The sequence below is a fragment of the Adiantum capillus-veneris genome, chromosome 12 (assembly GCF_014529385.1).
Source record: "Adiantum capillus-veneris isolate H3 chromosome 12, ASM1452938v2, whole genome shotgun sequence".
NCBI classification, from domain to species: Eukaryota; Viridiplantae; Streptophyta; class Polypodiopsida; order Polypodiales; family Pteridaceae; genus Adiantum; species Adiantum capillus-veneris.
The window spans coordinates 65,103,420-65,117,760 of NC_140942.1; the positions used below are offsets into that span (position 1 = coordinate 65,103,420).

At 42.6% G+C, this 14,341-nt stretch overlaps 1 protein-coding gene across 1 annotated transcript; it reads left to right on the forward strand.

The window, feature by feature from the left end:
* Positions 1–8,303: 8,303 nt before the first annotated feature.
* Positions 8,304–9,179, forward strand: LOC147445842 (chaperone protein dnaJ 8, chloroplastic-like). The gene is made up of 3 exons (XM_086524637.1): positions 8,304–8,549; positions 8,643–8,711; positions 9,006–9,179. The coding sequence occupies exons 1-3, from the start codon at positions 8,304–8,306 to the stop codon at positions 9,177–9,179; spliced, it is 489 nt and encodes a 162-aa protein (XP_086380763.1).
* Positions 9,180–14,341: the final 5,162 nt, after the last annotated feature.

Here is a 14,341-nt window from a genome sequence, read left to right on the forward strand (position 1 = left end):
CTCTCTCTGCTCGTCCACACCCCATCCCCAATGGACCGCCTATCCTTAACACAATGGTAACCTAACAGGACATAAAAGTGTCCTTTCAGGGTTTTGGGAAAACATTCCAAAACCATAGTAGATCCACTCATTTTGAAAAATCCTTCATGAGCTTATAGTTCAATAACTACTACAAATGGAAAAAATGAGAAACTTGTAATTTTTCTCATCACTTGGTTACTACAAGCCTCCAAAGTTGATGGACTAGTGTATTTTGTCCAAAACAGCAATTTCTTACGGTTGATTGCATATAAATAAGAGTGGGGATTTGTGTAGGACATGAGATAAAATTCCCCGTTAACTTCAATGGGTTGGTGACCAAAACATATGGTTGCTTTTACCTCATTAATTTTTTTTTGGGCAAAAAAAATAGGTACAAAAAAGTTGTTTTTTTGCCATTCTGCGGACCTATCATCAAAGTTTCTATAGTCACGCTCAATACAGATACTATATACATGTTTTCTTGGTTCCCTTTGGGTCTTTGGATTCAAAATCAGCCATGGATCATGTCAAAAGGATAATGGATCTCTTAGAATTGGAACCTTGGGGGCAATGATAAAGTGCTAAATACAGCAAACATGAAAAAACTGGGTTTAGCATTATGACCTCTAGAAACCCATAGAAACTACTCAATATCTAGCCAAGTTTGTAGTCTATGATTAGATATGGTTACTACCTACAAAATACACACAACTGGCCTAAGAAACTAGCAATATTGAGAAAGTTATACTTGCTACTCCAAAATGTATCGTATTCTCCAGCAATAAAAAAACTCAACCATCATCATATACTATGCTATATAGCATATTAGGTCCCCCAAAACTCAAGGAAGATTAGCTTTATGTTATACATTACATTTACACAATCAAAATTGAATTTGGATATCAAGAAAGCCACCAAAAAAATCATAAAAGTGCTAATTTTGGCCAAAAAAACAGGATTATGCAATTCTTGTAAATTGGTCATAACTTTCAATTTTAACACTTAAACCTCTAGCCATCTAAACCTCACAACATGAAGTTTAGAATGGTATAGTTGCCAAAAATTGAAAAAAAAGCCAAAAATAGGACCCGTTTTTTCACACAGTTTAGGTTCAAAAATGTTGTGCAAGAGTAAGGTTAATGGTGAGATCGATACTCCAAAAAAAATGCTAAGTTATTTTCAGCTCATAGGGCAACTTTGTGGATATATAGCACCTATGAATTCATTTTCATACTCTTCAAATAATTCAAGCAAAATGGTCACTTAATAGGACACAAAAGTGTCCAAGGACATAAAAGTGTCCTGTTACCATTCTAGTGTTAATTCCCCCCCCCCATCCACATTCCACTGGCCTTACTATACCCCCCCCCCCCCCCCCCCCCCCCGCCTTGTTTCTTCCTAACCATGGCAGACCACCTCATATTCCACCCCTCCCCTACTTTCACCTAGCTCTAAGTTTCTCTCTCTCTCTCTCTCTCTCTCTCTCTCTCTCTCTCTCTCTCTCTCTCTCTCTCTCTCTCTCTCTCTCTCTCTCTCTCTCTCTCTCTCTCTCTCTCTCTCTCTCTCTCTCTCTCTCTCTCTCTCCCTCAGGAGCGGCCCCGCTAGCCTTAAGGGGAAGCCACACCCTCGCTCCCTTATCCCCTCATCACCTCACTCCTTGCCATCCCTCTCTCTTACTCCCATGGTGGGAACCCGCCTTAGGGGGACCTCTCTCTCTCTCTCTCTCTCTCTCTCTCTCTCTCTCTCTCTCTCTCTCTCTCTCTCTCTCTCTCTCTCTCTCTCTCTCTCTCTCTCTCTCTCTCTCTCTCTCTCTCTCTCTCTCTCTCGTTGACTACACACCCCCCCGTTCTCGGCAGCTCCACTCTGCCACATGCTCTCTATCCCCGGCCCTCGCGGGCGCTGTGAACACCATCCAACCCCCCCCCCCCCCCCCCCCCCCCCCCCTGCTCCATTCATACACACACACCCACACACACCGGAGCACACACCCCCCTCTCTCTCACCCCATTCACCTCACCCCCCCGCCCCCTCCGCCTCTGCGTCGCCCACACATCGCTGAAAAAACAGAAAAAATAAATATATATATATATATATATATATATATATATATATATATATATATATATATACACACACTAACCACACACCTCCCCGTTCCCATGCACGCGTATGCACACACATACATATAATTACACATATGTACACACACACCCACGCACCTATACATACACACACACGCATAACGCACACACACACACAAAAAATACAAAAAATGAAGAATTCTATGACTACGAGGACATCAACAAAGGAGGACGACCCAAACCACGTGACACCAACAACAAAAAGAACAAAGGCACTGAAGGCATGCCCCGACCGACCCCGAAAGACATACACACTACACCGACACACCAACAAGATGCCATTTATCATCATCACGTAACCATGACACCATTTTCAGTAAACCGTAGGTTATCATCATCATTTTTTCAGTTTTCACCCAAGCCTTGTAAAATTCCCAATTTGTAATTTCCCTCTCTCTAGGTAATGGTCAGAAAGGCCCACCTAGAGGTTTTCATCTTTAATAACTCCCAAGACAAAACAAGGGTCAACCACACCGGGCCCACCGCCTTGCTTTGTCTCCCCGATTAGCTTACCCTAATCAAACCAGGATTACCCTAATCCAAACAGCCAACACCTATAAAAGGACACTGAGAGGTCACTATCGGGGGGGGGGGGCAGTTCATGAGAGGTCAGCACTTGGAAGAGTTTTAGTGTGAGGAATTGACACCATTGGCATCACAGGGAGGGGACTTGTGTGATGGTTTGTCTTGGGAATTGCACCATGTGAAGGGAGCTGCGTCCACCTCTCGACTCCAATGGTCGATGCACACACACATACACATTCTTGGTAGAAAGTTTCATACCATCGAGGCGTCTTTAGAAAAAGTACCAAGTAGATTCACTATCTCTTCTCCCTATCTCTCTATCACCACGGTGTGTCACCTCGCCGGAAGGAAGGTCAATTCTCCCTCACATCCTTGAGGGTTTTCATCTTTTGTAAATCTGTGTGTGTGTGTAAGTTTGCGGTGTTCACATCACCGTTGCCTGCATCCTAGCCCCTCAAAGGTAGGTGGTGCCCCCTGTATGCTTTATCGTGACCGGCTCGAGGCGTGCCATCAGCTCTCGGTGTTTTAGAGGCCGTCAAGGTTTGTGTCTCGCTTTGCTCCCGTCAGTGTGTTCACACACATCACTACCACTCATGTATATGTTAAAAAATTCCCCCTGGAGTGATGTGGTGAACAATAGCTGGCACATAGAGTAAAGGTCCAAGGGAAGTGCCATGCCCTAAGGACATGATCAGTCCACAAATGGGAGTAAGCCCAAAGCTTTGTGGAAACCTTCAAACTTCTCACGAGACAATGCCTTTGTGCATGAAAATATTTGCAAGGTTGTCCTATGTTGGCACATAAGCCAAGCTGATCTCTCGTGCTGAGAGCCTCTCGTAGACATAGTGGTAATGCACCTCAATGTGCTTTATGTGAGCATGAAAACCTGGGCTCCTCGCCAATGCACTCTGACTGTCAGTGTAGATAGTGTTGGCAGTGTCCTGTCGTGCACCCTAATCAGCCATAAGAGGTTTGAGCCATACACAATCAAATGTACCTATGAAGACTATCCTATACTCAACCTCAAAACTGGAAGTGGCCATAGTAGGTTGCTTCTTTCTCAAACATGATATGCATCTGCCAAACATGAAACAAAAACCACTTGTGGACACTCGTATGTCAAAACAACAAGCCCAATCCGAGTCTGAAAAAGCATGTAAGTCTGGCGGCAATGATCCCCCCTTGGAATAAAATAAGCCAAGATGTAAAGTGCCACTCAAGTAGTGAAAAATCCTCTTAACATCCTACCAATGCTTAGACCTAGGGCTATGCATAAATCTGCTGACCTGTGAGACTGTAAACTGAATATCCGGCTTCATGTTGCATACATAAATGAGGCATCCAATAGCAGTTTGGTAAAGAGTGACATGTGTAGGATCACTAGCATCATGAAGACTCATTTTCAAACCTGTTTCCATGGAAGCGGAAATAGGTTTGCAATCCTCAAGTCCAAACTTACATAGCAATGTCTGTATGTAACTTTTCTGACACAAGGCAATACCACCATCACACTTCTTAAATTGTATACCCAAGTAATTATGCAACAGCCCCAAATCTTTTATCTTGAAAGTAGCATTTAAATCAACCTTAAATTCAAGAATATGTCTCTCATTGGGTCCACTGATCAACAAATCATCCACATAAAGAACCACAATGAGAAGTACATCACCCTCACACTTTACATATAATGTGCTTTCTGTTGGATTGTTACGAAAGCTTCGTTCGACCAAATGAGTGTCAGCCTTCTCACACCAAGCATGACGAGATTGCTTCAATCCATACAAAGATTTGTTACATTTGCACACTTTATCCTCTTGTCCTTTCTTGAAAAAACCGCGAGGCTGTGTTACATAAACTTCCTCAAATATGTCACCATTCAAGAAAGCAGTAACAATGTCTGATTGATGTACATCCCAACCAAAATGAGCTACCAATGCACATAGAAAATGCACAATAGTCATACAACAAGTGGGAGCAAAAGTCTCTTCATAATCTATGCCTTTCTGCTGTGCATAACCTTTTGCAACAAGTCGAGCCTTATGGTGATCAATCTCACCATCCGGCTTGCATTTCAACTTGTAAACCCACTTTGTACCAATGGCCTTTTTACTAGGATGCAAATCACATAAAGTCCATGTGTCCTTTTCTATAAGTGCATCATATACTTTGATTGCATGGCATCCATCCAATTTTTTAAATTCTATGCTTCATCAAAAGACAAAGGTTCCTCAACATCATGTAAGCTAGACACAGCCAAAGCATACCGATCTGATGCATAAGATGTATTTTGAGAGGCTGGACGAGTATGACTAGACAAAGGTGCATCCAATTTATTGTCATGCAATGTATGCACCAGCCATTTTGGCATACCTCTAGCTTGCTCATTTTCAGCCCTTTCCTCATCAAGTACATCATGTACATCTGCATCAGTAATAGGCTGATTTGTAACAATTTTAGAAACCCCCATAGGCTGTATATTTGCCTCATGGAAATAAAGTGTCATAAATGTCTTGTGAGCTTACATTACTGTCTCTAGTACATGATAACAAGGGCTGAACAGAATCTTCCACAAACACAACATCTCGTGAAACCAGAATACGCTTTGTTTGTGGATGATACAACCTATAACCTTTGCTTTCAGCACTATAACAGCCAAAAATACATTTGATAGCCTTATCATCCAATTTTCTGTGTTGTGTTTGTGGCACCAAAGCATATGCCAAACAACCAAAAACATGCATGTGCTCAATACAAGGCTTTCTATCATGCCATGCTTCATGTGGAGTCATAGACTACAAAGATTTTTTAGGACACCTGTTAAGTACATAAGTGGCACACATGATGGACTCATGCCAAAACGAATGCGTCAAAGCTTGACTTTTTCATACATCATTCCATTTTCGTAAGTGACATGTTTTTCCTCTTAGTACCACCATTTCATTGAGGCATATAAGGCACTCATTTACATTGGTGTTTTATCCCACGGCTAGCCAAAATTACATTAAACTCATGAGACATATAATCCCCCCCGATCAGAAGGGTGTCCATAGTACATCTAGAGACATTTTCACCCATAGCCAAAAATTGCTTGAAGCACATAAACACTTTGTACTTTGCCTTATGCGGATATACTCATGCATGCCTGGAGTAATCATCAATAAAAGTCATGAAAGAAAGGTAATTGCCCAGTGACAGAGTTTTCATGGGTCCACAAACATCACTATGTACAAGCTGCAACGTGCATGTGGCCCTAACTAAACCGTCCTTTGGAAACTTAGAACGCTGCATCTTACCCAAAATATAACCTTCACAAACATGTTTGGCAAGTGCTTCAAGGGCAGCAAAGAAGCAACCATATCAGATTTTCTACAAACGCACCAAACTAGCAAAATTCAGATGTCCAAAACGTACATGCCAAAGTTTTGCATTTGAAATAGCCTTAGAATCCACAACTGCATTTGCAAAATTTTTCCCACACTTGTCATACAAAGTGAGCTTATACAACCCACGATATCAAATGCAAGATGTAACAATTTCATCACCAAAACTGAGATCATGTATTGTACATCTATCATTCACAAATTTGAATACAAGAACAAGTCTTAGCAAATGCAAATACAGACAAAATATTATTCTTGATCCCAGGAACATAAAGTGCATCAATAAGTGTGAAAGAACTGCCATTTCCAATAGTAAACACAATCTTTCCAACTCCCTGAATCGTATAAGAGGCATTGTTGGCACAAGTGACTGAATTCCCATGAGGGACAGACTCAAGAGAGGTGAATAAATCACGTTGTGCTTTGTAGCACCACTATCAAAATACCACACATGTGAATATGCAGCAACTGACATGCATGCATCATGGACAAGAGGATTATAGGTACACTTTGCACTAAAATCCCATTTTGCATCAACATCAACATCACAGTTTCCTTTCACAGAAGACTCAACAATAGCTGCATTTGTAGTGGAACCAACATTTGCAGTGGAACCACCCTCTTTCTTCTTAGCCTCTTTGGCCTCCCTTCAACTTAGGACACTTCTTGATCAAGTGATCATTAACTTTACAATAATGGCAACGCATCTTCGTTTTGCCCTTATCACCAAAATTTCCAGACGAATTGCTGCCAGCAAAAGCATTAGGAACATGTGATTTTTCACTTGCAGAAGAACCATCAGAAATGGCTGCATTACTAGTACCACCTTTTCTTTGAGCAACAATAAAATCCTGTTCAACTGCACGCTATATTGTCCTTTTTTTTTTGGAAGAGACTCTTGCAACATCAATGTGCATAATGAATTAAACTTGACAAATTCAAGATTTCCTTGGATCGTAAGTCTCCAAGTACTAGCAAAAGTCTACTAAGAATTTGGCAAGGTATCAAGAACGGTCTGCACAAGGGAACTGTCTGAAATGTCGTCATCTACAAAAATAAGTTTCTCATTGATATCCTTAACACCAGCAAGGAAAGTTTCCATATAATCTTCCTCATGAATAATCTTCGATTCCAGCTCTTTATGCAGCAATGTAATTTTAGCCTCATTGCTACTTGCATAAAGACCAGCCAAAATATCCCAAGCGTGTTTGGCAGATTTTGCTGAACGAAAGTATGGAGTAATAGTGTGCTTCACAGACAATGGAATCAATGCATGAGCTTGCAAATCTTTTACATCCCAACGAGCTTGCTCAGCTGTAGGCAAAACAACTCTAACAACTACAATCCTTGCAACAAGACCCGCAACATCCTCAACATCGCCTACATCCTCAAAACCAGGACGTACATCAATGCCCTGCATAATATTCCAGACGCCCTTTGACACAATAGCATGTTGCATCATATAAGCCCACGTAGGGTAATTGTCCCCATCCAATTTGTCCTTAGAAGCAAACATCTTGAACACATTTGTGTTGTTGTCAGCCATGGTAAATGTTGCACCTAATATGAAAATTGCCCGAAAAGAGGAAAATGAAACGAGAACTCTCTCTCTCTCTCTCTCTCTCTCTCTCTCTCTCTCTCTCTCACGTGCGCGCGCACGTATAGTGTAGTACAACATGGAAAGAAATCTACTTTTATGGACAACAACAAGCTACGTGCAGGGAAGGTCATGTTATGTAGTGCTAACCTTAGGCATAGATGCCGACTATTTGATAAGCGCAATTTTTTCTCAAAACTTTTCAACTCAGTCATGTAAAAACTTACTTTTGAACTAATATGGAGTAATTTTTGTCAATGGAGATCTAGCTGTGACATCACGTCAACCATGCCAACTCCAACTTGTAGCTCTAAGTTAGCGGTAGGTTATGTGGTGGTGGTGTCAATCTTCAATCTCTTTCAAGAGGTTAAAGAAGTTGCATTGGTGCAAGGTGGTACAATTCAAAATAACCAAATAACATGCAAAAAATAGTACGTCATACATGCAGTCAAGTGACAACAACACAAATGGGCAACAAGGTTTGATTGATTTTATCATTTGTCGAATGTTCTCTCATGCAGATGGTCGGTAAGTGATGAATGCAAGATATTTGAACAGATCTAGCTATCATTTGATTAGTGCAAGAGTACGAAGTTGCGAGCCAGCCTACGTTGACTTCAGTCAGAAACGTCAAGTTGCATGGCGTGCTGCATGATATTGAGCGTTAGCGGACTGCAATCGAAGGCCTCACTCACGAAATCGCGCTTTCGACTGCGTCATTCTGCTGTTGTCCCTCCCCAAAGGCGTCATGAGGCCAATCAACAACGCTGCGTAGTGCATGCCCGAGCAGCTACTTTGCCGGACGTGGCTCTCCAGAGACTTGGCCTGGCCCAGGGCGCCTCCCCGCAGGACGTCAAGAGGGCCTACCGCAAGCTCGCCTTAAAGGTAGCTCTCCATTTCTGTAATTCCCTTCATTACTACTCCATGCTCGTGCCTCTATGACGTTGCCGCTCCTTACATCATTATTTCTGCCTGCAGTTTCATCCGGACGTCTGCAAAAGCGACTCCTGCGCTACCAGTTTCATGCAAATCACCAATGCTTATGAGGTACTGATTCATCTCTTATATGAGCTTCAGAATTTGTAGAGCACAAGAGCAACAACGCGTCCGGTGTTACGTTCAACCCTTGCCCCATTAATCCCCTAAACCACATTGCAAAATCTCAAATAATAACATAAAAGAACGTGGCTTTTCGTTTGGCACTTGAGTGCTACTTTCCCAACTTAGGAGTACTTCCACTGTGAATCTATGTATCTTTTTGGAGTAGTTCATTGAAGCTAACCAAAGTGGAAAATTTTTCAAGGCATTAATTTAATGGCTCTTTACCTGTGTGTTTTGTAGGTAGTGATGAACAACCTACCAGGAAACTCACAAGCATGCATACCAACAGAACCCTTTGTTAGTGAACCAATGATGGGGGTGTATGATGAAGACTGGGAGGATTGGGAAGAGTGGATGGGTTGGGAAGGTGCTGGTACACTGGATTATTCCAATCATGTCAACCATGATCTATGATCACTACCAAAAAATGCCCTCCCCACCTTCCTTCCTTGTTGTATTCCATATCTCTACCTTTGTACATTTCATCTCATTTACATACAAGAGTGTAGCCAACATAATTGTAGCAATTTCCTCCATACTTGCAAATGCACAATCCCTTATGATCACCCAGCCAATGTATCACTTTCTTGCATACTTGCAAATGTGTAACCTCTTACCACTCACCGAGTGTATCACTTTCCTTCATACTTGAAAATGTGTAACCGCTTATAGTCCACTGAATTTGTACACATAGTTGCAATGTGCTCCATCAATTAGGCTTGTACGCAATTGCTACAAGACAAAATCTTGTATAGATGGATTTCAAATTTAATTTCATTACAAATTTAATTTATCCATGATGGTTCAAGTTGTACACTAATTAAATGGTCCGAAATAAGGAATCTAATCGCTAGAGCAAAAGAACATGATGTGAATCTGAATTGGAGTCAAAGGGCTATAGGTTTTGCATAATTGATGGCTATGCAAGCTCCAATTTGATTCTAGTGGCTCTCTTAAAATTATGTGTTTATACTATGGTTTTTTGTTCAAGGTTTATTTCAATCTTGCCTTTGTGTGCATAAGGCTACGTTTGAAGATTTAGAAACACACTTTGAGACCACTATCATAATTGCACAATTAAGGATTCCTTAGAACTTAGGGCTGCCATAGAAAGTGTTTGAGTGTTTACTATATTTCCCCATTAGATTGTACTTAAGGTTGGCATTAGCGAGGCATTAGCATAAATCTAGCATTTTAGCCTCTTATTATTATAAATCAATAGAGATTTAGTATTTACGTAATTATCACAAATTTTGTGTGATCACAAGGTTCTTATTGACACATTTACATGATTACACTTAACATGATCACAAAGAATCCGGTTTAGGGCGACCTGGAAACCCACTAAAATTTCATTGGGCTTTTAAATTTTTCCTACGGGCCCGCCGAGCTATTTAGATTTCCCTACGGGCCCGCTGGGAAAACTGAAAAGCTCGGCAGGGCCGCATAATTATATATAAAGGGCCCTAATCCACTACAACAAAAAAGGGGACCTTCGACACAGGTTTAGACGCATTCCGTCGATATACGCGTCCCTACAAAAACGTCGCTATATGCGTCGATATACAGGTCGAAAGGTAATATTATCGACGCATATTTCGACGGGCTTAGCGACGCATATAGTGATGACCATAACAGAAAAAAAAAAAACTTGGGCAGAGGACAGGCAGCCTGGCCTATGCCCAGTGAAAAGATAATGTAGCCAGCTCTTCCTCTTCTAGAGATATGGGTTCTCCGATCTGTCGATCTGCTCTCACTGTCTTGTCCAACCATGCCATTGTAGGGAATTCAGGTAGAGGAGCGAGATAGTCTAGCAAGGGTAATCCTCTAGTCATTCAGCTTCGCCTGAAATCGTGTCGCTCCCTATTGCGTCTCTCTTTCTCCTCTTCGTACCTTTCAAGCCATTTTTGCATCGACGCTGAATTTAGTATACAGAACTTCATGATCTTTTCTCGCATGGCGTCATTCATTTTCTTCGGCACCCCTTGCCCTTGCGGCTCCTCTCCTACCAGTCTTGCATCCTCCTCATCGCTCCACAGTCGAGGCATTTCTGGGTCAGAAACGGATAGAAATTCGGTCGTCGTCAATACAAGAGACTCTTGCACCAGCCATCCTTCTGCCATGCTCCCCTCTGGACGCGCTTTCTGGTGAACAAAACCCTTAAGTGTTTTTATGAACCACTCTAGAAAGAACATCCAACGGCTGTGGATTGTACCTGCCACTGCAACCTCATCTACTACATGGACGAGCAAGCGCATTTGGATAGTTAGGCAGCTTGTGGGTAGATACTTCTCAATCATGCAAACTACGTCAATGGATTTATCCCTTGCAATGCAATTTAGATTCCTCTCGTATCTCCTTGGAAGAGATCCACCGCACTAGCTCTGAAATCTTGTATATGCAGGTCCGCACTTCCTCCGTTAAACACCCCTTGATCGCAATTGGAAGAATGAATTGCAAGAACTTATGCTAGTCGTGCGATTTCAGTCCTGACAGTTGACCATCACGAGTGAATGCTGTCTTGAGACATCGCATATATCTTGTTGGCGTCCTGAACTCTGAAATCACCCTTTTAACTTGTCTCTCTTCACTTTTTAGCAATACCCATGGCGCTCTTGGAAGTTTTGTTTGGCAGCTTCATTGGTGAAAGGCCACATCTGTGGCTCTTTCCAACTGACTGCAAATCATCTCGTGAAGCTCGATTGTCTTTCATTCCAATGATTGTCTTCCAGAGGAGCTCTCCCACATTCTTGAATATATGCATTGGATCCAGCAAATGGTTAATTAGTAGATCACCCCAGTACGGCAACGTATGGAGAATGGACAAACGTTTCATTCTTGGAACAGGTTGCCCCTCATGTTGCTCCCATCGGCGACGCCACTCTTATACATGCATAGGACAACATTCGACACGACCAAGCTGACCTTCGTGCAAGTGATGGCCATCTGGAAGATAACGGTGGTGGCCTTGATAAATTGTCTTTCGAAGAGAGGCAGAATAGCGCACATCCAAAGACTGCCTGCAAATTGGACATGCATTGTATCTCGAAGTTGTTAGCCCTGCATATATTAAAGCATGAATCAGGCCAAGGCAAAGTGCTTGCGAATAGCGAGAATTTTGTAAGTCACCGTTGCAATCGAAAAATCTCTTTTGTAAATTATGTACCTAAACAAAGCAGTGACGCTTGCATCTGACCACCCGTACACTGACTGAAGATTCAAAAATGCCACACAAGTACGAAGCACAGATATTTTGGCGCCTTCATAGATTGGTTGACGTGCCAACTTCCTCAACATGTCTTCAGGAGATAGGCGCACTGCTTCTTGTGCTGCTTCATTAGCGTTCTTCTCGCTTGTCTGGAAGAAGGCATCCAACATCTCCTCCCTACCGTCGTCTTCTGTCTGTAAGCCCTTTTCTGCTTCCATCCTTGGCTCTATATTGGTCGGACCTTCACGCATAATCCTTTTTCTCTCTCTCTCAGATGTAGGTGCTATGTCGCAAAAATCAATGCCCATTCCGTAGGAGTCGTATCTTAGATTCTATATGGTTTCTTTAGCAAACTCTCTGTACTTGTGCACATGCTCATTACATATCCTACGCTTGCGCAGGATTTGATACTTGCAGAGCGTGCACAAGCATGCAATCTTTTCCTCCATGTTAGTTGATGACATTGCCATCTACAATGACTATGAATGTTGTTTTAATATATATATTCCTCACAATGTAAACTACCTCGCATTCTCTAGTCTTGCCCAATCTCCGTACACCTCGGTCTAGAGGTGTACGGAGATTAGGACCACCGGGTCAAAATCTCGTCTTTATTGGTCAAATCCTATATGGGTAGACACATACGTGCACTCCCAGGTGTACATGGCAATGCATGTAGCAGGCAAAACCCCTTTGCCTCTTTTAGTTCCATATTTTCTTCTAGAGGGAGAGAGAGAGAGATAGAGAGAGTTTCTGTCCTTTTCACACAATTGGTCAGCCAACCTAAATCTTTCTCTCTCTCTTTCTCTATCTACTATCGATCTCGCTCTCGCTATCTCTCTTTCTCTCTCTCTATTTCCCTATCTCTCTCTCTATCTCGCTCTCCACTTCCCTATCTTTCTCTCTCTCTCTCTCTCTCTCTCTCTCTCTCTCTCTCTCTCTCTACTTCCCTATCTCTCTACTGATCAAACGAGCGACTGAGCTAGGGAGATCTAGACGCCCACGACTGCGGAGGCCAGACTACACAATATCGACAGAGGCTGCATCAGAGGATCTAGGTCACTTTGGCTCGACATGCACAACGTCCGGTCAGACTACTAACCATGGAGGAGATTGATGAGGTCCGCTAGCGACAGATGCTGGATCTCATATGATCTACCTATCCCACCTAGCTGTTTTAGCTGCTTAGTCCACACCGAGCAGTTTAGGATTCCATAATATTTTATTTTGTCATCTTGTTATTCTGACTTTGTATCAGATCCACCACATTGTAACTTTCTGGTCTCATAGGTCACTTTGGCCTTTTGAAGACGTTAATATAACATTTCATTTCATTTCTTTCTTTAATTTTAATTTCCTACGCATACATATTCGTTCTCTCTCTCTTTCCTATACACACACACACACACACTTCTCTCTCTCTCTCTCTCTCTCTCTCTCTCTCTCTCTCTCTCTCTCTCTCTCTCTCTCTCTCTCTCCTACACACACACAGGATGTAGAGAGAGAGAGAGGGGTTGGGGGGAAGAGTGCCATAATACCTGCACAGCAGGTTTCGGCCAAGATCTGAGCGCGCGCGTTGAAGGCGAAAATGGCCCCTGCGCGTGGGTTCCCCTTTTTTTCCCCAATTTTTTAGCGTCGAAAAGTGCGTCGATATACGCGTGGTAATGTCCGTCGATATACGCGTGGAAAATAATGCCTTGCCATGTGTATTTCCACGTGCATATCGATGGCTATTTCAACGCGTATATCGACGGGATAAAAGAACATCGATATTTGCTTGGAAAGGTACAGGCATCGATAACTTTGGGTTATGTTGTAGTGATCGAGGCCCGCTGGCGTTATTCTTTGAGTCATCTTCAGAGAGAGAGAGAGAGAGAGAGAGAGAGAGAGAGAGATCTGCCTTTGCAGTAGGTCGAGAGGAGAGAGGAGAGAGGGAGAGAGGGGGTCATGTGGGAGCGTGCTCTGCATCGTAGTGCACGGCAGTAACGGAGTACATGATCACGCGCTCTCGGTAAGTGTTTCATGTGTATGCGTTGTGTGGTAGCGTGCCTTTTGTCGTATTGTACGACAGTCATAAGGTACCTTACCACACAATGGGAGTGTGTGTGTAAGCTGTTCGACGGAGCAGTGCCTACCATAGGAAAGATGGTGTCTTTGTGGTCAGTATTGGCTTATTGTTTCGGTACTACGTCGGTAACGCGGTGAATCTAGTATCCTTATGGTAATTCAACTTCCCTTCCCCTTTCCCAAAAAACATTTTGGCATCGATCGGTAATGCGGCTATATGATGCTTGTATGCAAGCCATTATTTCTCCTTAGATTCAGGTGGCACTAGGTCGGTAACGCAGCTAATTGAGTGTCATTTGTT

What these genes read in the sequence shown, in the direction of transcription:
- LOC147445842 (XM_086524637.1), top strand. Translation starts at nt 8,304, where the DNA reads ATGGCGTGCTGCATGATATTGAGCGTTAGCGGACTGCAATCGAAGGCC. An exon ending in ACCGCAAGCTCGCCTTAAAG is followed by an intron (nt 8,550 to 8,642) that starts GTAGCTCTCCAT and finishes TTCTGCCTGCAG; the next exon opens with TTTCATCCGGACGTCTGCAA. An exon ending in AAATCACCAATGCTTATGAG is followed by an intron (nt 8,712 to 9,005) that starts GTACTGATTCAT and finishes TGTGTTTTGTAG; the next exon opens with GTAGTGATGAACAACCTACC.